Here is a 20,197-nt window from a genome sequence, read left to right on the forward strand (position 1 = left end):
CCACCAAAAGCTACCACTGTAGGCTTTGGCCAGCATCTGGATAATGCCGGGGCCTGAGACAGGACTGCCTCTCTGTCCTTTGAGCTACCACCTTGGGTCTAAACGTGCAGGCCCGGCTGTTCTTTGTTCTCATTCAGCCATATCCCTCCCCTCTGGGCAGAGCCTGTTGCCTGGCACAGAGAGGCACCAGAGTGTCTCCAAGGAGCTGCAGGGGCTCAACCTGGGCCTTGCTCCCCAGATGGTCCCTGCAAAGTGGTTTCCTCTCCCAGCCATCCTAGAGCTGAGCCATGTGTCCCCCGAGGCCAGCGGTGGACACGTACACACACGCATATATGTGTACTCACACATATGTGCACACACCACACTCCCACATACATACACAAGCACACACACACATTTATGCGGACATTCATACACATACACATGTGGTTGTAAACAAAAGTTAGTTTTATTTCACTCCCTTTGGAGGCTGTGTCTGAATCGGACAGGGGGCTGGAGGGAAGAGGCTGCGGTGGGAGCCTCAGAGCGCCTTCCCCTAGCATGGGCAAAGCCATAGCCCCTCACCACCATCCTGTTGGTCTGAGTGGTAAGGGGGACCGATGTCTTTTCGGAACTTGAAGTATGTCCCAGAGGAAGGGGCCACGCCAGGCCAGCACAGGAGCTGGAGAGGGCATGGCCCCATCCACCCTGGGGCCCATGCAGGGCCTGAGCCCCAGATCTGCCTGGGCAGGGAACAGGAAGCAGGGTGCAGGTCCACCTGGCACTCGAGGCAGCTCATGCTTGGGGCCTAGTGGGGGTGAGGCAGGAGGTGGTACAGACCAGGGCTGGGCGCAGGGGCCTCTGCCCACTGTGGTCTCTGTTTTCCCTTCTGTACAAGGAAGACCTGGCGTTGCTTCCATCTCTGCAAGAACCAGAACCTGGGCTAGAAGAGTGTGGGTGCTAGGAAAAGAGCCCCGTTTGCTGGGCAGGGAGTACTGTGGACAAGCACAGTACTCCCCAAGACCCAGGTCAAGCATCCCTGGGCAGTCGCACATGGGCTACTGCCGGGAAAAGCGGGGCAGGAGCGGGTGGAGCTCTCTCCTGGAGGGCAGCCTTGTCCTGAGGTGGCCAGCTGGGTGGCTCTGGGAGGGTGGAAATGCCCCAGCCACAGTCCCACCTACCCATCAGGGCTTATGGACCAGAGCTGGGGACCATTCGTGATTCCCAGGCCTACCTTCCCCACCCTATCCTGGGTGAAGATGGGGCTCAGGCAGGGAGGGGCAGTGATGCAGAGCAGGCTGGTGCCTTCCGCCCCCTCTCGAGGGGGAGAGCAGCCACCTGAGGGGGAGGAGGAGGGTAGGTTGTGCTCTGCCCCTTAGGCGGTGTCCAGACCCTAGACTTCCTCCAGAGCCCTCCACCTCGGCCCTGGTGCGGAGGGAGGAGGAACAGCAGCCAATGCAGGCCTCAGATCCACACGGTGGTCTTACCCTCCCTGCTGCTGCTCGCACTGCCCTTCTCAGAGCCCATCCTGGGTTTGGCCCCTGGCCGGCCCTGGCCCCCGGCAGTGCCCCCCGACGTGGCACTGCCCGACCCGGAGGCAGGGGCGCCGGCCCTCGGGGGCCCCCGGGCGGTTGCTGGAAGGCCAGGGCCTGGTGGGCTGTCGAGTTCCCCAAGTGACCGCCGGTCCTGCAGCGCCTGCAGCGCCAGGTTGGCCAGGTCCTGATCGTGGGTGCGTGCGCGCTCAGCCGCGCGCACCACCAGGCTGTAGTCTGGCGGGCAGGCCAGGCCCGAAGGCGCGGCGGGGAGACCACAGGGCTGCTGGCGAGGCATGGGGCCAGGGGTGGGGGGCAGGGGGCGGTGGCTGCGCACAGCATCTTGCGCGCTGCCCAGGCCCAGGTGCGCCATCTCACAGAGGTTGAGCACCAGGCAGAGGCAGCTGACCACGTACATGACCAGCAGGAAGACCGTCTTCTCAGTGGGTCTCGACACGAAGCAGTCGACCACGTGCGGGCAGGGCTGGCGGCTGCACGCGAAGAAGGGCCGCACCTCGAAACCATACAGCAGGTACTGGCCCACCAGGAAGGCCACCTCGAAGGCGGCCCGCGCCACCAGCTGGGCAACGTACACGCGCATTAGCCCCTCGCGCTGGATGCGCCGCCGCCCGTCATGCTGACCTGCCGGGCCTGGGACCCCGGTTGCCTTTGGGTCCCCTCCTGCGCCCTTGGCGGCACCCACGTCCTCAGCCTCATCACCTTCGCCCAGGCCCTCGGCCGCGCCCGGATCCTCGTCCTCTTCACCCAGGCCCAGCATGGGCTCCTCTTCGCCCAGGTCTGTTGGCTCGGGCCAGCCCGGGTGGGGCGGTGGGGGCAGGGGTGCACGGGGCGCGAGGCGGCCTTGGCGGCGGCGTGAGGCGCGGCGGCGCTCGTCCTGTGAGGCGCGGGCCAGGCGGTGCACAGCATAGCCCAGGTACATTACGGAGGGCGTGGAGATGACCACAATCTGGAAAACCCAGAAGCGCACGTGGGACAAGGGTGCAAAGGCATCGTAGCAGACGTTGTCGCAGCCCGGCTGCCGCGTGTTGCACGTGAACTTGGTCTGCTCGTCGGAGTAGATGGACTCACCGCCCACCGCCGTGAGCACGATGCGGAAGACCACGAGCACCGTGAGCCATACCTTGCCCACGAACGTGGAGTGGTTGTGGATCTCTTCCAGCAGCCGCGTCAGGAAGCTCCAGCTCATGTTGGTCATAGGGGCGGGGGATGGGACCTGCAGGCCATGAGCAGGAGCTCAACCTGGGGCGAGGGTAATGGGGGCAAGGGCTGGTGGGTTGGGAGGGTGTACAGTGGCACCTGGAGCCCCTCCAGGAGCGCCGCCCTCACCTAGGGTCCTGACCCTGCCCTAGGAGGGATCAGCAAGAGGCCGGGGCCTCTGCAGCCAGAGGATAGACCCTACAAGGACAGACAAGGGGTCTCCTTCTCTGGCTGAGCACATACCCTTGCTCCCCCCAAAACCCGACTCTAGGTCCCTGTGGCCTGGAGCAGGGCCAGCCCTCCTGCCCTCCCCCAGCTCCCTAGGAAAGCCCAGTGCCGTGCAAGCTGTGTCCCTTACCCAGCCTCTGGGGACCTCACCCCAGGCCCTGAGAGCCACAGGGAGTCCACTGGGTGAGCTGCCTTCGTAAGGTCAACCAGAAAACGGACCAGCCTCGCTCAGAGTCTGGGCCTCACCTCAGATGCCTGCTCCCACCTTGCAGCACCCAGGTTGCTGGATTCCTATTGCCAGCATGCCAGGGGCCCACCAAGGGCTGGGCCTGCAGCCTGCCTGGCCCCCCAGCTCCTCAGCCACTCCATTCCCCATCAGCCCACAGTTCTCCAGGCCCCTAGACCCAGTGGCCCTCAGCCCCCAGCCTCCTAGTCTAGCCTTCTCATCACCCCCTAATCCCATCCATCCCCAGACCCAACGGCTCTGTCAGCCTCCAGCCCCTGTAGCCCCCAGCCCCATCAGTTCCAGACGCCCCAACAGTGGGCCCCCCTTCCTCGACATCCTGGACAGGGGCTCTGGTCCCCATCTCCACAAAGGACCACTGCCGTGCTGTTTGTGCCCCCCCCACCCCCACCACTGGTCCAGCTGTACCAGGGGCTGAGGCCTACCCTCCAGGCTGCTCCTCCCTCTTGTTCCAGCACTCCCATGTCCTCTGCACATCCTGGCTGGGGGGTGAGGGGGTGAGCCCAGGTGTCTGTTCAGGGTGGCACCATGTGCAGCGAGGCCCACAGACACCGTAAGGCACACACACAACCACAGTCGGGCACCTGTGACCCTCGGAGACAGCCATGTGGCCACTTACCACGTCCCAGACCAGTGCTCCTTCTAGATCAGCTACCCCTGAGTGAGCCTGTACCTAGAAGGGGCTCAGTGGGCAGGACCAGACACCCCTGTACCCCTGCACCTCTAGGGAGGGGGCTGCAGCCTCCTAATGCCCACCCTCCCTCCTCCACACCAGTACCTGCTCCTGGGTAGTTCGGAGGCAGAAGACCCTTGAGTACCTGATGCTTTTGGCCCCCTCCTTCTGGAACAGGCCTGGGAGGCAGCGTGGGCAGGTGTGGAATGGAATAACAGGGGCATTCAGGGCTCCGGGCCCTCTTTATGGAGCTGAGGCCTCTCCCGGGGCAGGGGGTGGGGGCAGGAAGAGGGGGCAGCCGGGGTTCCTGGGGAAGTGACCCTATTTCCTCACATCTGTGTGCAGCGCCCCCTCATAGCCACACACATGCAAACACTCACAAGTGCACATGCAAATACATTCACTCAGACACACATGTGCATACATATATATACACACACTCACATGTGCAATGCACTCATGCACAGGCACACACATTTACAGGTACACAGACTGGCACATGCCCAGCCCTTCAGGGCCATCTTTGATATACCTCTGCCTCAAGGAGGAATGAGCATGAGGGTCTTGATGTCCTCAGCGGGCTGTGTTTCCTCAGCTCTAACTTCAGCTCTCCTTCAGGACCTGCCCCCAACCCTGACCTCGACAGTCCCACATCCCAGGAGGCTGAGGCCTATAGTCCCACCACGCAGGAACCCAGAAAAGGGATGGCAGAGCATCCCCCACTTCTCTCCCCTCCAAGATGGAGCCCAGTGGAGAAATGGGAGGGAGGGTGGGGGTGCCAGGGCAGTCCTGACCCCTTCTGTGTGGTATTTAACAACTGGCCCTCGGTGGAAAAGCCTTGGTGTAGTGTTTGCTGACTCCCGTGGTGTAAGTGCGCCCACCAGGCCCATGACCAGCTCGAGGAGACACACGGGGGCGGGGAGTGGGGGGTGAGGGCAGGGTTCTTGAGACCAGCTCTAGCATGGCACTGGGTGGACCCTGCCCTGGGGTGTGAAGGATGGCACTTTGCCCTGGGGGGCTGACCTGGGTGCACTCAGAGCCCCCCCAGAGATAAATCATGTGGAGGAAAGAGGGTGCAGGCCCTGCAGGCTGTCAGCAGAAGGGGACAGCCTGGGCAGCAGGAAGGGTGAGCAAACCTCCTCTCTTTCTTCCCCCTGTGCCAGTGGGGGAGCTCAGGCACCCTCTGGGTGTGGAGCAGAGGCTCTGGCTCTTCAGACCCAAGGGCCCATGCCTGCGTGCTGTGTACATGTGTGTGCAGGGCCTGTGTCACACACGCAGTCACGGCGGGGTCATTCCACGGTCAGGGGGCTGATGCTGACCAGCTATGGCCTGGAGGAGCCCAGGCCCTCAGTGCCATGCGCAGGGGTCCCCCAAATCCAGACTTCTGGTGCCAGCTGCTGGATCGGCACACGGATGCCAGCAGGCACAGCAAACCCCAGAAGACCAGACCCAAAAACTTCCCTCCAAAGCGTCTTCCTCTCAGATGGGCTTATCCTGGACGGCTCTCCACTCAGCACCCCCTCCGCTTCATCAGCAAAAACCCTGCACCGGACTCCGCCGGGTCCTGCCGCTCCCTGGGCCTGCCTCGCTTCTGCCAAGCACCTTAGGAAGCCCATCGACCTGTGCTCCTGAGACTCCCCCCGACTTTGCAGTAAAATGCCAAGCGCACCTGGTCCCAACGCACCAGCACCCACATTCTGCTCCCACACAGGCGGAAACCACCCCTGCTGGGGCTTCTGCTACGCCGCAGTCCCAGGAGCGTCCACTCCCCGCCCACACTCCCGCTCCACCCCACTCCACGCTGAGCCCTGCCCCCTGGTCCTGTCTCTCTACCCGATTGCCTCTGAGGCCAGCCCACCACCCTGCTATTATAGATTGGTTTATAGATTGTTGCCCAAGGTAGAAAATGTATGAGACCCCACTGATACAAATGATACAATAACTAACTAAATGGGGGAGAAGGGAATTCTGAATAATTCATGTAGTCACTGTGACCTCAAGGAGGGTGCTCTTCCAGAGAGCACAGCAAGGAGGGAGGGAGGAGTACAACCTGACAGACATCACCTCAGGCAGGTGGCCGAGGTCCCCACCTGCAGGGAGGAGCCAAGTTGAGAGCACAGACCTTGCTGCCCCGGAGGCTTCTTCCCAAACCCTCACCCCAGGCAATCATGAGATACATTGACACAAGTTCCAGCAGGGGCTTTTACAAACTACCTGACCTTCAAAATGCCAAGGGCATCAGTAACTAGTGAAGTCTGAGGGAGTCACCCCCAAGAGGGACCAAAGAGACACGAGGACAGTCACCCCTCCCCCTGGGGACCTTGGGACAGCAAAAGGACACATGGAAAAGTGAGGAATCTTTGGCTAATGGCAATGTATCAATATTGGTGCACCAGTTGTGACAAGCACATCACTGCGAACTGGGTTTGGGGGCAAATGAGAACTCTCCCTGGTCTCTTTATAGCTTCTCTGTAAATCACACGTGTTGTAAAATTAAAAACCTTATTTAAAATGGTTTCCTACTCCATCACTTCAAGTTCCCTCTCCCTGTCTTGTCCCACCTGGAACGTATTTCTCTATGTCTGGAGGCTTCAAGCACAAAGCTGGGAGTTTTGCTTGTGACCTGTCCTGGGGCTGTGGGGTGCAAGAAGGACCCCAACACAGAGATGGGGCAGTGGGAGGCAAAGGCCAGGCCCATGGCTGCCCAGTGCTGATGGCAGGCAGCCAGTGGGAGCTTGGCTCTGGGCTGGGCCAGCAGGAGAGGAGGGTGTGTGAGGGGGTGCTGGCCCCTCAGGGAACAAGGCCCTGGCATTTGCTGGGACCTTTGTTCAGAGGGAATCTCATCCAAAGCTACATGTTAGAGCAAGTGCGGATGGGGGCCACTCAAGTGGGATCCAGGATGAGGTTTGGGGAGAAGGGGCCCAGGTGCACCTGGGTGTCAAGGTCTGGGAGGGGGCAGGCCTGGGAGTGTTCACTAAAGGGTGTGGGGTCGGGGGAGGGAGGGGTGACTGGGCAGGGTGCAGGGCACACATGGGGGATCCCCATGAAGGGGGCTGGGGTCATCTTCACCAAGAGTTGCCCAAGGAGGCACCCTATTGGGAGGAGAGTGATAGGCAGGCACCATGGGCTCCAGTGGGCATCAGGATGACTTGTGCTGGGGTGAGCTGGGCCCTGCACACCTGGTTCTGGCACCAATGGAGTGGCTCCTGCAGGGGTGGGCAGCTGGGCTCTCCCCGCTTCAAGCCCCTTTCACCCCTGGGTCTGAACAAAGGTCCTGGGCTGGTGGGGGGGGGAGTGGTCAGAGGCTGAGAACCAGAGATGCCCAGTGCCTCCTCCTGTAGTAGTGAGGTCAGGGCCTGCCCAGCCATTTCCTTTCCATCCCTGGCCCAGCTTCCTCCCATGTGCCCCCTCTCATGGTGGGTGGACTTCCTCTGGCTGAGGTGGGGCTGCCTGGCTGCCCCACCCCCACCCCCCCAGAGTGGAGTGCTCAGCTCACCAAGAGGACTGGTGGAACCCTTCCCTGGGAATCTGGGCATCTCAGATAACCTCTTTCCCTTCCTGAGGACTCAGATTCCTGCACGTACCTGGCACTGGGTGGTCCCTCCTCTACATATGAGTACCTACAAGTAGCCCAAGGCGGACTCAGCCCTGGGAGACTTGAGGCCTTAGATCAGGGACCAGGGGCTGCTCCTGCAATCCACCCACCTCCCAGGCTAAGGTCTCCCTCCTGCTGCTTGCCTACCCACCCACTGAAGTGCCCTGTGGGGGAGAGTTCTTACTCAGAGAGTGGGGCTGCAGCACTTGCCTTGCTCAGTCCCCAGTGCTGTATGCCTGAAGAAATCTGATTTCTCTCCACCTCCACTAGTCCCCAAGGCCTCCCAATGGTGGCCTCCCTCACAGCCTGGCCTTAGGATGCCCACGAGGTCTCCCCCTTGTCAGTTTGGTAGTGGTTCTGTGGGTTGTCTTCCATGTCCCTCCCTCCCTGTGCCCCTGTCCCGGATGCCCCAGTTGTGTCCTGCCTGAACCCCCTGGCCACTGAGAGGTGTGCACCCGCCCCCAACCCAGGTGCCCAAAACCCAGACCCCAGGCCTGGGGACCCTCTGCCACATCCATCCACCCCCAGCAACTCCAGTGCACACCACAGCCTCCCACAATGTAGACACCAGCTAGTGATCAGGTTCCCTTCCCAGTCCCCTACCCCCATCTCCCCTCCTGCAGGCACCCCAAGGTGGGGACACAGGCCCCACTGGGTTGGGTCCCAGGGAGCCTGGGGCTCTCAGCACAAAACCCATATCCTCAGAGGTCCTCAGGAACTTCCTGACCTGCTCCTGCCCACCTCAGAGCTGACCATGTCTGGACTCCCTCCAACAACTGCATACCCACACACTTATACACGCATTTGCACGCCCACACACTTCATTCTCACGCTCAGGCACACACACGCACTGCTTTCTGCCTTGTACTGCTCCAATGGCCTTCCTCTGGGAAGCTCCCTCCACAGCCAGAAGAGTGAGGTGTCCCTACTGCATGCTCAGTGCCCCCAATCACACAAACGCTCAGCAAATGCCAGTGGGATGATTCAATGTCTGAGGCAATGGAGCCCTGCCTGGAAGCTCTGGGGAGGGTTGGTGTAAACCTGAGGTGGGACGGCCCTCCTCCCTGCCAGGGCCTCTGGAGGTGCAGGTGGCTGGGCTGGTAACCACGTTCCATGGTGACCTTAGGACATGGCACTCTGGGTCTGTGGAGGAACGAGGGGGCCTCCTCTCTGCTCTGCTCCAGCCTGGAACCTGGGAAGTGAGGGGCCTCCTGCAGGAGTGGAGGGTGTGGTGGGGACAGGCCTAGGGAGTGAGTCATGGTGGCGCAGCCTGTACCGCTCCTGCAGCCAGGCCAGGAACTGCTGCTACAGGGTGGCCTGGGCCGTAGAACCCTGGGCTTTGGCAGCGGGAGGTGTCAGGAGGAGCAAGGGTGTGAGGCTGAACCAGGACCCCTGCCCAAGCTCGGTGCCCCCTCAAGGACCTCCCCAGGCATTGCTGGCCAAGGGCAGGACACTGTGCCCCTCGGACTCCATGGGGTGCCCACATTTTCAACCCCTCCTTCAACCCTCCACCCTGATGCGGCCCAAAACGCCGCGTTAAAGCCACTGCAGGCTCTGCCCCCTCAGTGTGTGGCAGTGCCACTCTCTCTGCCCTGCATACCCCCTTCCTGCCCTGAACACCTGTTGTGTCCACCTGCTCCTCCAACAGCCAGGCATACCACAGCACCAGCTGCTGCCCGTCAGCCGTGCTGCCCCTTGTCGGGACCCCAGCCCAGTCCCGCTCCCCATTCATGTCCAGCCACCCTGCACGCAATCCACATCCAGACAACTCACATCTGTGGCGCAATGGGTGCTGCTCCTGGAGAACAGGAGTCTGTTCTGCTCTGCTAACCTCCAGGACCCAGATCTGAGGACGCAAGACCTAGCAGGTGGCCACAGGGGTTTAGGAGGTGCCCGTGGCCACATAAAGGCTAAACCAAGAGCAGTGTGGATAGCAGGCAGGTGTACCAACTACAGCTTGTCTGCCCATGTGGAAGAGTTGGGGCTCCCCAACCTCCCCCCAAGGCTGAATAGCCCAAGGCATCAGCCTCTGGATACACTGCAGCTGCCTAGCTGGCAGGGGCTGGCCAGTCCCACATGGCCTGAGGGGTCCCAGCTGCTCGGAGGCCCACCCCCTTCCCCCCTTGCTCATCAGCTGGCCTGAGCAGCTTCTGGGGGAGGGGGAGGGGCAGACTTCTGCCTCTACCTCCTCCTACCCTTGAGTCTTACTGCAGCTGAATCACCACCCAGACTGATGGCCCTGTGAGGGCAGTGGGCCTGAGATGGACAGACCCCCAGAATGGAGGGCCACCCGACCAGGCTCAGCACCCGTTATCTCCTGGGGTTGGCTGTTCCAAGAGAGTTGAGTCCAGGCCCCTGAGACCCTGGGCCCAGAGTAAACAGGGTGCTGCTCAGCCCCAAAGGGCACCCCAAACCTGGTCCCCTGGTGGTACCCTACCTTTTCCAGGCCAGGAAACAAGTCCTTCTGAGCCCTTCCACCTGCTGGCCGGCTGGACACCAGCCCTCCTGAGGGTGTGCACCCGGCTAAGTCCAGGGCCCGACCCGACCCAGGGCCACCTCTCACCACCAAGCACAATGTGGGGGGAGGGCCTTCAAGGGCTCCATTGTTCCCCCTGAGGCTCGGGGTCTGAATCCCTGATTGTCCCTGGGGCTGGATGGGTCCCAGAGAGGGAACCAGTCTCTCCCAGGCTGTACAGTAGGTCAGGAGGCAGCCCAGTCCCATTTCACTTGCCCCCAGGCCTAGGGGCTGCCCAGCGCCCCTCTGCCCATCGTCCAGTGTCCAGGCCCAGCTCCCGCCTGCCCTCCGCTGTTCATCTGGACTTTTGGATGGAGCCCAGCCTTTCTATTTGTCTGGGTTCCCTGCCTCCTCCAGGTCTGCATCCACCATCTGTCTGGGTTCCACCATAGGAGCATGGCCTGGGCATGGACCAGGGCTCAGGCGAGTGCCTCCTGTGCCTAGTACAACTCAGCTGCCCCAACTTGAGATGGGCAGCTTTTGGAGGTATCTTCTGAGACTCCACAGAGCCTGGAACCCTAACAGAGGCCCCCAGGTGTCTTCCCTGGGCAGGCCTCTCCAGGAACATTACGGCCGGCCAGAGCCCCAGTGGGCCATGCACAAGGCCCCCAGATGCAGAGGTCCATCCTCTGTAGTCTCAGTCCCTCCTCAGGTATGCAATGTCTGTCCCTCTGCCACCATCAGCCCAGCTCAGGGACCAGGAGGAGTGGTTCATGCAGGATGAGCCCCCAGGACCTTCTGACCCCGGCCTCAATGGCAACTCAAAGAGACAGTGGGGGATGAGGCCCTGCACCCACCTGGTGGGAGCCCTGGGCAAGTATCGTGCAGCAGCTCAGGGGCAGCCCTCTCTGGGGGCCGGCAGCCCAGAGCAGCAGATGTCAGATGGATGCTGCTGCCCAAGGACCTCCAGGGGCTGGCCAGTTAGGGCGTGGTTGCCAAGAGCAGGGTGGGGTGGGGGGTGGGTCTGGAGTGGTATACCGTGGCCCCACCCACCCAGGGCCATGATCCAAGGGCTCAAGGACACTCTAACCCAGCAGTTTTTTATTTGGATGTTGGCCCAGCTTCCATGGGAGGGGGGTTGATAGGGCAGGGTGGGGAGGAAGCCTAGAAATGGACATGGGGAGAGGGGGTGAGAGCAAACTCCTCCAGTCACGGTGGGGGAGTGAGGGAAGATAGGCAGCACCCCAAACCCTGGGTGCTAGCTGAGGTGAGCAGAGCCACCGCCGGAGATCCTGGCCCACTGCGGGTGGGTGCCAGGCCCTAGGCCCCACCTGAGGAGTTATAGCCGGTGGACCTGCTCAGGAGTGACCAGTTGCTTGAGCCTTCTTTATTTCCTGCCGGGGAGAAAGGAAGAGAGGCTGGGAAAAGGAAGAGGGTCTCGCCCAGGGCCTGGGGCCGCCATATCACCTGTCCCAGCCTATTTTCCCTGTTTGCCAGACAGAGGTCTGAGGCCCCACCTCCACCCCCAGCCCACCTCGGAGAGCGCCTCCTTCAGGGCCCAGTAGGCCTTGTCCAGACTGTCGTTGACGATGATCAGGTCAAACAGGCCGGGCTCCTCGCCTGAGGGTGGGGGCAGGGTCAGTGGAGGCTCTGGTGACAGAGGAGGGGGTCCGGGGACCCTTCACGTGGACCACAGTGCTGGGTGATGGCTCCAGCCCTCCTCTGCCCCTTGCTGGGTGGGACTGTTCTACTGTGGGGGTTGGAGAGGGTCCAGGGACACGGAGGGATAGGTGCCCACACTCACTGCTCTCCATGTCAGCCCGGGCAGCAGCCAGACGCTTAGCCAGGCTCTCCTCCGTCTCTGTGTTCCGCTGCCGCAGCCGCTGCTCCTGAGACGAAGTATGAAAGTCAGAAGGTCAGAGCCTCCAGGGTTGCCCCCCCGCCCTCCTCCCTCAGCCCCCACCAGGACATCCAGTGAGGGTGGCTGCACAAAGATGTAGACGGGCTGCAGGTCGGTCTTCTTGATGTTGCGCACGCCCTGCAGGTCCACATCCAGCACGCAGATGCGGTTCATGGCCTGCACGGCCCGCACAGCTGCTTTGCTGGGGGATGATAGGAGGGGGTTGCTCAGCTGTGGGCTCCTGAGGCCCTAGCAGACCCCACGGCCTCGAAGAGCCTCAGTGGGACCATCTACTGCCCATCCCTTGCTCTGGGCCTCTCTGGGGGTGCCCACAGGGGCCCACCCTAACTGTGGCATCTGTTCCCTCTTTCTGGAAGTACTCCCTGAGCAACCCTTGCACAAGGGGGCCCTCTGCTGGTCTGGTGTGGCAGTAGGGAGGGGCGCCTTCAGACCCTGGCCCAGGGCCTCTCCTTCTCCTGGCACCTGCTCCCAGGCCCCACACCACTCCATCACCCCAATCAGTCCCACCCGCCAATCATGCCTCCAGAAGTTTCTGGCATCACCCCCTGGATCGTGCCCTCAGGCTAGCGATGGCGACCACCCTCCCATATCCTGCATGCTGGGGCCCTGCTTGGAGACGGATGCCCTGGCTATGGCCCCCACAGAACTACACGGCACGCCCTTGGGCTTCCTCATCCCCGGCCACCCTTTGTAGGCCTTGGCCCCTCACCCTAGGGTCACCACGTGCCACGTGCTCCTCATCCACTGGGGGCACTGCCCCTCAGCAGGCATTGAGTGTCCCAACAGTGGCCAAATGACCCCACTTGGCAGCCCACCACTCTTCCCATCTGCACCTGGGGCAGAGTATGCTGGGTCCTGTGGGGTCCCTGCCTCACCCAGCTAGGTGGCTGAGGGACAGGCTATGCACAGAGGCACGCCTGCCTGTGTCAAGGCACTGCTTCCAGGCCTTGCAAGCCAGGTGCGAGGAGCCAGCAAAGACCCCGCTCTGGTGGGTTGTTGGGAGGGGCAGCTGCTGTTGTGCCAGGGACCCTCTCAGGCTACCCCAGGGGCTGGAGGTGGTGGTGGGGAAAAGTGCAACCTGCCGACCTATGAGACCCAGGTCCTCCAAGTCCTCATTGCATACCAGGCCCTCGTGTGGCCCACTGTTCTCACAGCAGCCTGGCCAGGTAGACACAAGTGGGGCTGGGCCAGGAGGGAGTGGCCCAGAGAGCCCTGACTGTGGCTCCATCCTGACCCCTGGGGGGCTGGGTCCCTTGCCCCAACTGCCCAGACAGCCCATAGAAAGAAACCCCCCACCTGGGGCCCAGTCAAGGGGACACCCGCTGCTCAGTGCCCACAGAGAGATACCCCTGCCTGGGCTGCCCACTCTAGGTTCCTGAGAGAACTGGAGGAAGGGAGGGCCCCAAGCATGGCTCACCTGGTCCCATACAAGTTCCCTGAGAACTCGGCATGCTCGATGAAGTCTCCAGCGGCAATGTCCCGCTGCATCACCTCCCTGGTCACAAAGTAGTAATCTGCAAAGGAGGAGGAGCTGATGGGGAGGGAGACTGAGGCCTCATGCATCACTCTGACAAAGGGAGGGCTGCTCCATTCCTGTGCTGGAGCACTGAGGCTGGCCAAGCTCACCTTTGCCGTTCTCCTCTCCTGGCCTCGGGTCCCTTGTGGTGTCTAGGAACAAGTACCAGTGACTGACTTGGGACAACACCTGGAGCCCCAGGCATCCCATCCCCAGGGCCTTGCCCACAGGGCCTGGCTCAGCCCATCTGGGGGTGTGGGAGAGGAGGCTCCAGGTTAGGGTCAGCAGTGTGGGGGCTTCCGCCCCACCGTGTGGGAGTGTGGGGGGCTTCAGAGCATGTCAGCAGGGGTCCCCGCCCCCAGCTTCCTTGAGACCCTCCCCCACCTCCCCTGGGGCCTCACGGGACACGCTGAAGCCGAAGATGCTGCTGTGTTCCTGCAGGAGTCTCTTCAGTAGGGTGCTCTTCCCAGCCCCTGAGGGTCCGCTCAGGACAACGGGCCTTGGTCCTGACATCCCTGTAGCGGGGGACGGGGGAGACAAATATCAGCAGGGCCTTGCTCCCTATGGAAGTGGGCGAGGTGGCTGCAGTGCCCCCACCTCTGCCCCAAGTGAATTCACCCCAGAAACTGGGCAGAGCTGTGGGCAGTCACTCAGAGCCATGCTCAAACCCTGGCTATGCCTCCCTTTGGGAGTGCTACCTGGTAATACATGCACTGACCACAAATGTGTGGCCTCCCCAGCTGTTCACTCCTATCCCACCGTCAAGGAGCTCCTGGGAGGGGCATGTCCGGGTCCCAATTCCTGTGTCTCCTGGCACCACACCCCAGAGGTGCCCTTGGTCAAGGTCAGCGGAACCCAAGCTCTCTTCTGGGAACTTCCACTGAAAAGCAAGGGGCTGACCACAAACGACCACAGCTTCCTGACTCCCCTTCTCTGATCCTTGGGTCTCATGAAGCCAGCAGGAGAGCAATGGGTGCCACCCTCCCAGCTCATAGCACAGGGCTCAGACACCTGCCACAGGTGAACACGCCGAGGGCAGGAATAGTGGGGGAGCTCTGGAAGCATCAGCTTAGCCTGCTCTGTGCCCATCGGATCACCCCAGCACCCCTCATACAGGACCTACCTTCTGCGTGGGGTGCAGCCTCCGTGCTCACCTTGGGGCTGCTCGGGATGAGCTGAGAGGAGAGTGGTAATCCTTGCCTGCTCCCCACCCTCTAAGCACTAAATCCCTCCCAGGGCAGCCAGCACCACCTGCTCAGCAGAGGGCAAAGGCTGCTCCTCACCCTAGAGATGCGCACTTGCCCACCCAGCCACATGAACAAGACGGGCTGAGGAAGGTCAGGTGCATCTGGAGCCTCAGAAGACAGGAATTGAGGCAGGCACTGAGCTAGGGGGCTGGGAGGCTATGTGTTGCTCTGGAGGGAGACCCTGGGAGGGCGTGTGGTGAGCTGGCCTACACCAGCAGGGCTCTGTCTGTGGGGTGCCTGGTAAGGTGTGGAGGAGCAGTCAGTGGCCAGCAGACCAGCGATGAGGCCCAGGAGGAACAGGCCACTCTGCTTGGGGACACCCAGTCATCTAGCCCAGGGCAGCTCTCCAGCCGGGCCCCAGGTGGTCACTGCTTCCCTAATCCGCAATGAGGCCAACCTGGGTAATCTGGCTAAAGCATAGCTAGCTATTCTGGGACCATCATGCCATATGCAAACACCCCGGAGAAGGAGTCGGGAAACAGATACGTTCCCCTGCTGAAGAGAGATAGAAGAAATGGACCCAGAGGAGCTCATCAATTACCTGTCACTTCTAAGTGACCCGTTCTTAGTTCCCTTGTCTCTTTCAAGTTTCCTATGACAACAGTACACCGTTTTTATCTAGCAACGGTCCCACTGGACTCCCAACTCCTTTCTGGTGTCTTGACTTTCCCACCCAGACACAGTGCCACCATACAAATGCCCACATGTGTGTGTGTCCGACTCTAAGCCCACTGCTGTTGCTGCCCAATAGACCGCAGCCCCCGCCCTACCCCAAGGACTGGTGCATGGGAAGGTCTCATCTCTGGCTCACTGTTGGCCTTCACAAAGTTCCTTCCTTTGCAGAATGAATGTCCTGTGGGCAACCCAGCCCACCCCCCTGGGTCTGTCCTGACTTGACAGTGAGTGACCACGGTTGTGGAGAGAGCTACGTCGGGGTGGAGGGGCATAGGAGGACAGAGGAGATATTGGGGGCCAGTCAGTCCCTGAGTAAGGTTGCTGCTCCTAGAGGAGCCCTGGCAAGAGAAAGGCAATGGAGGCTGGGGGCTGCCACCACACTGCCTGGCCTCTGGACTGGGCCGAGTCACCGCCGCACACACACTGCCTCCCCACCTTGCAAGCAGGAGGGCTGTGGTTGTTCAGCAGTGTAGGTCTTCCCAGGACCCGGCAGCATGTAGGTGCCACAGGAATGTGAGTTCCTCCAGGGCGGGGGCAACATCAAGTGGACACATGGCAATGCTCGCAAGAGATGGACCAGAAAGCCTACCTGGGCCTTGCTCACAGCAACAAACCCTCAACTCAGTGGATGCAGCTGGTGCCTTCTGAATCCAACTTGGGGTATCCACCTCCAGGGAGGGGAGGACCCATCCTGCTTATCTATGAAGAAGCCCCTCAGGAACACTATGCTCCTTTGCCAACTTGAACAGGTGCCCCACCCTCACATCCCACAGCCCTCAACTGTAAACCTGCCAGCAACACCCAGAGGCTACATGGTCTTGACCTGCCCTGTGCCTCCAGGCCAGCACACAGGCCCCTAACATGTTTCCCTGGCAGTTCCTGCCCTGTTCCCCATGCCTGCAATCATGGCCAGATGTTGTGGTCATAAGCTCTAACATCTGGACACTGCAAACCTACATAGGGAAGACATGTCTTCAGTCAGGACCAAACGCTACACGTGGAAGTCCCAGCGCCTGAAACCCTCAAGGAGCATGCTGTGCACAAGTCTTACTCATCATCTTACCTGGCTTCTATCTGGCTTTCTACCCCATGTTGTGAACCCTGGGGGCATGGGCACAGCAACTGCATCCCACTGAGACCTCCCATCCCCAGCCCAACAACCACTGGCAGTAAGCAGCAGGTATGTATACACGCATGGGGACTGGCTGATGGCTGCAAAGTTCACTCCCTGCCTGGGTCCAAATCATCACCCTACCCTGCCAGCCCACTCCTCACAGGGTATCCTCCTGAGCCCCAACCTGCCCCTCAAGTCCAGGCCCCAGGCCTTCCCAGTGCTGGCCATCCATCGTGCCCTCCTTCAAAGGTTACACTACTGATGACAAGGGGAGGGGGCACCCACCTAGCACCACTGCCTTGAGGTGGGTGGGATCCAGAGTCCTTCCTCTTGTGGGGCTCCTCCCTGAGGTCACCTCCTCTTAGCACAAGGGCCCGAGCCACAGTGGCCACATCGGAGTGGACTAGCCCTGCAGAAGGCACTTGGGGAGTCGCTGGGTACTGGGCTCCACCCAGTGATCATGGTGATAGAGTGCTCACTAAAGCCACCTTTGACAGGAGCACACTCAGTGTGGGACAGACCTCAGGGCCTCTCAGTCCCAGTGATCAAATGTGCCAGATACCCCTGAGCCTGATTTTGGCCCCAGCAGCTGGTAGAACTGATTGGCAGTTAGGAATGCTCTGTATCCTCTACTCCTTGACCATCCCACAATTCTGAACCCCAGCTTCCTGGCAAGAAACTGGAAATTTCACAAGGACAGCAATAAGGATCAGGGATGCAATTTCTGTAGGAGTCGCTGGTGCAAGCCTGTGCATTCTGGAATGCTCTCTGCTGGAACCCCTCACGAGGAGCTCCTCAGGCAGCCCTGGAAGGCTTGCCTCCAGAAGCATTTCCTGCTCTCCTTCTTGCTTCCACCTGCCTTCCCGCCCTGTCCCAAGGGCTGGGCATGGCCACCACCCCCCTTCCCTCCCCACTCCTCCATGAGACACTTAGACAAGGTGCAACCCTCTGAGGATACACAGAAGAGAAAGTCAAACCCCATCAGCCCTCTTGCGAAACACAAGCCACAAGACATGAGTTGATCTGGGTTAGGATAGCTGGTCATGCCCTATCCCCCAAAAAGGCTGTGAGGGACAGGAGGACTACGCTGGCCTTGGCCTCAGGTGCTCCGTGTGTGGGACATGTCCTGGCCCAATGACCTTAAGAAACCACTTAACCTTCAAGAACCTGACTTGAAGTGGGAGAGCCACAACGCAGCCAGCGATTTTCTTCTCACCTCCTCTCCCGGCAGTGGGGTGAGCCCATGCCTTCCCTGAGAGGAAGCCTGTCCTTCAAAAGTGTTGGCAAGAAGCCACACTATGGAGGACTCAGGCCTGTCATGGCACTACACAGCTGCATCTGGATCTCTTTCCATCAAGGAGAAGAACCGGGACTCAGTCCCACATGAGATCCTCAGTTCTAGCCCTAAGGGAAGGCAGAGGGAGCATGAAAGGGAAAGGGGTCCAGGACATACAAATCATGGAGCAAGAAAAAGCCCAAGCCCTTCTGGTTGGGGCAGCGTTCACTCTCACAGAGAGGGGAACAAAGGTCAAGCACAACCAGGGTCAGCCAGGGACCAGGGAAAACCAAGGCCTGGAACATGCAGGCTCAGCCAGGGACCAGGGGAAACCAAGGCCCAGCACGCACAGGATCAGAGACGGACCCAGGGGGAACAGAGGCCTGGTACACAGGTTCAGCCAGGGGTCAGAGCCCGACTGAAGAGCACCTGCCTCCATACCAGTGCCCCAACAGCTCACCCTCTGTGCTTCCCCTTTTCTCCTTGAGGACTGGGGTCACTTCCTTCCACCCCCAACCACATCATAATACCTTCCTTCTTGCTCTTCCTCAAATCCTCTGAACGTGTTTCTTGGGCTATGCTAAATGTGACGCAAACGATGGAGATCAACAGTTCAAGTGTTTAAAAAAAAAAAGTTTGGGTGTGGCTGAAGAAAAATGTACAACTTCAGAACTTGCAGAATGTGCTCCTCAAATAAACTGCTCATCTTACCAGTTCCAGACAAAGGTCAAGGGCTGGATCAACGTGTTCTCAGAGTCTAAAGGAAAGCCCAAGCAAACTACACCTATCACTGGTGTGGCACCAACCCAGATCACAAGCTGGCCTGGTGTGTGCAGGCAAGTGTGTGGAATTCTTACAAGAAAAGGGCAGAGTGGGGGCTCACGTGGCAGGAAATTCAGCTTGTCAATGATAAGACAGGAAGCCACACCCACCCCACATCCGTCCTGGTGGCGAAGGTGAAGGTTTTCCTGGGTCCCTCACAAGTCATGGTCTGGGAAGTGAAAGAGTGACAGAAAAGTCCAGAAAAGTCCACATTTGGCCAGGCATGCTGCCAAGGGGCACTCACAGGGGACTCGTGCAAGGCTGACCATGAGAAGCACATCTTGGCCTCCCTCCTCCTGTCCCCGTGGGCCTCATCCCACACTGGCCAATCATCACCTGAGCTTCCACCTCCTCCACCCCTATCAAAAGACATTGATAATGTGTGAGGTGGCACCCCTCACTGCTCCTCCTCAAACCAACATCTGGGTGGAGACTCACTCCCTCTCACTGCTCCCAAAAGAATGGCTAAAATCAGCAGATGGGCAGCTCCAGCAACCTAGACTTGAGGTGTCTTGTCCTGAGGGAAGCTGAACCCCAGCTACCATGCCCACGAGTCAGGAAGGCCTGCCACCAACCACCTGCTCCTGCGTGGAGTACCCATATCTGCAATGTCCAGCAGCGCTGGGCTGTGGGGCTGGCCAGGAACCTGTAGCAGTCCCAGGGGCCCTCCTGGCTGGGAGTCCTAGGAGCAGTCAGCTCTGCCCACCTAGGACGCCCCTGCGTTGGCAATATTTGGGAACCAAACATAGCACCAAAGCTGGACCACCGGGAGGGTTTCCCAACTGTTATCTGTGCTGCTCCTCTTGAGCTCGGGGTAGACTACATGTGTCTACAGGCCCGGTGAGCTAATCGGGACTTCTGCGACTCTGCCACACCAGGGGCAACCTAAGGTCTTTCAAAACCCTGATCTCGCAGGGTTTTCGGCTCTGCTGTGTGGCCCACCTTGGAGAGGGGTGTCAGGCTGCTCCCCTCTCTGCCCCCACGCATCCTGCAGGGTCCACAATGGCATCCAGCATGAAGTCCTCAAGCTGCAGGGGTTTTACAAGCTGTTTGGAGCTTCCCGTGCCAGGAGAATTTCCTCCTACATTTTGAGGACTGACACAGGGGAACCAGCTTTTAATTTGTCTAAGTAAAATAGTAACTACCAAAAGCAATTCTAAAACACAGACACACGGGATACAACTTCAAAGCGAAGGAAAGCCTCCCTGAATTTGCAAACTCCATGAGAAGACACACTACCCTCTCCTTGTCTACCCTGCTTTGCTCGCTCCGAGACGGAACTCTGGAAACCACTGAGGACCGCCGAGGGCAATTTCGGTGCCTGGCGGGATGACAGAATTCACGAGCACAGCCCCACGAGTCCCTCAGGCAGGTCCACGACACCGGCGCTCAGCACGGGCTCTGGCGGCCCCTCGCACGCAAGCAGCGGCGGTCCCCGTCTCTCCTCCGCGGATTCAGACAGCGACACGCGAGCCCGGGACCGGACTCCCCAGGAAGGCCCTCCCGTGGGCCTGCGCACGCCCGGACCTCCGCCCCCACGCGAGGGGCCGCCACTCACCGTCCGAGGGGACCCGGCCCAGGGCGGCCGCCGCCAGCCCGGCCAGCGGGCGCCGCAGCATGAAGGGCCGCCGCCACCGCCCGCGGGGACGTACGTCACAGAGTAGCGCCGCGCCGGCCCGGCCTCTCTCCGCCCCTCAGAGAA

At 60.5% G+C, this 20,197-nt stretch overlaps 2 protein-coding genes across 10 annotated transcripts; both read right to left on the bottom strand.

The window, feature by feature from the left end:
- Window positions 1–429: 429 nt before the first annotated feature.
- Window positions 430–10,870, bottom strand: GJC2 (gap junction protein gamma 2). 3 transcript variants are annotated; one of them, XM_049708317.1, is made up of 3 exons: window positions 9,907–10,870; window positions 2,653–2,745; window positions 430–2,478 (listed from the first exon to the last, which is right to left on the bottom strand). In XM_049708317.1, exons 1-3 carry the CDS (start codon window positions 10,189–10,191, stop codon window positions 1,444–1,446), a joined length of 1,413 nt encoding a protein of 470 aa, XP_049564274.1. In that variant the 5' UTR covers window positions 10,192–10,870; the 3' UTR covers window positions 430–1,443. The 3 variants fall into 3 exon arrangements, with proteins under 3 accessions (XP_049564274.1, XP_004284076.2, XP_033269345.1); XM_004284028.3 differs by having other exon boundaries at window positions 430–2,745; XM_033413454.2 differs by having other exon boundaries at window positions 430–2,745; window positions 9,243–10,047.
- A 133-nt stretch (window positions 10,871–11,003) lies between these two features.
- On the bottom strand, window positions 11,004–20,197 carry GUK1 (guanylate kinase 1). 7 transcript variants are annotated; one of them, XM_033413458.2, is made up of 9 exons: window positions 20,054–20,197; window positions 19,438–19,590; window positions 13,763–13,876; window positions 13,472–13,513; window positions 13,263–13,359; window positions 11,888–12,026; window positions 11,729–11,813; window positions 11,459–11,544; window positions 11,004–11,318 (listed from the first exon to the last, which is right to left on the bottom strand). In XM_033413458.2, exons 2-9 carry the CDS (start codon window positions 19,502–19,504, stop codon window positions 11,283–11,285), a joined length of 666 nt encoding a protein of 221 aa, XP_033269349.1. In that variant the 5' UTR covers window positions 19,505–19,590; window positions 20,054–20,197; the 3' UTR covers window positions 11,004–11,282. The 7 variants fall into 7 exon arrangements, with proteins under 7 accessions (XP_033269349.1, XP_033269347.1, XP_033269352.1 ...); XM_033413456.2 differs by having other exon boundaries at window positions 11,459–11,574; XM_033413461.2 differs by lacking the exon at window positions 11,888–12,026 and adding an exon at window positions 18,606–18,664.

Source organism: Orcinus orca, chromosome 3 (genome assembly GCF_937001465.1).
Source record: "Orcinus orca chromosome 3, mOrcOrc1.1, whole genome shotgun sequence".
In the NCBI taxonomy this organism is placed as follows: Eukaryota; Metazoa; Chordata; class Mammalia; order Artiodactyla; family Delphinidae; genus Orcinus; species Orcinus orca.

What these genes read in the sequence shown, in the direction of transcription:
- GUK1 (XM_033413456.2), bottom strand. Translation starts at nt 19,504, where the DNA reads ATGCCATTGTGGACCCTGCAGGATGCGTGGGGGCAGAGAGGGGAGCAG. An exon ending in GCCTGACACCCCTCTCCAAG is followed by an intron (nt 13,877 to 19,437) that starts GTGGGCCACACA and finishes CCCCCGCTACAG; the next exon opens with GGATGTCAGGACCAAGGCCC. An exon ending in CCGGGCTGACATGGAGAGCA is followed by an intron (nt 11,575 to 11,728) that starts GTGAGTGTGGGC and finishes CTCTGTCACCAG; the next exon opens with AGCCTCCACTGACCCTGCCC.
- GJC2 (XM_004284028.3), bottom strand. Translation starts at nt 10,191, where the DNA reads ATGGGACTGGGCTGCCTCCTGACCTACTGTACAGCCTGGGAGAGACTG. An exon ending in TGTTTCCTGGCCTGGAAAAG is followed by an intron (nt 2,746 to 9,906) that starts GTAGGGTACCAC and finishes CATGGCCTGCAG; the next exon opens with GTCCCATCCCCCGCCCCTAT.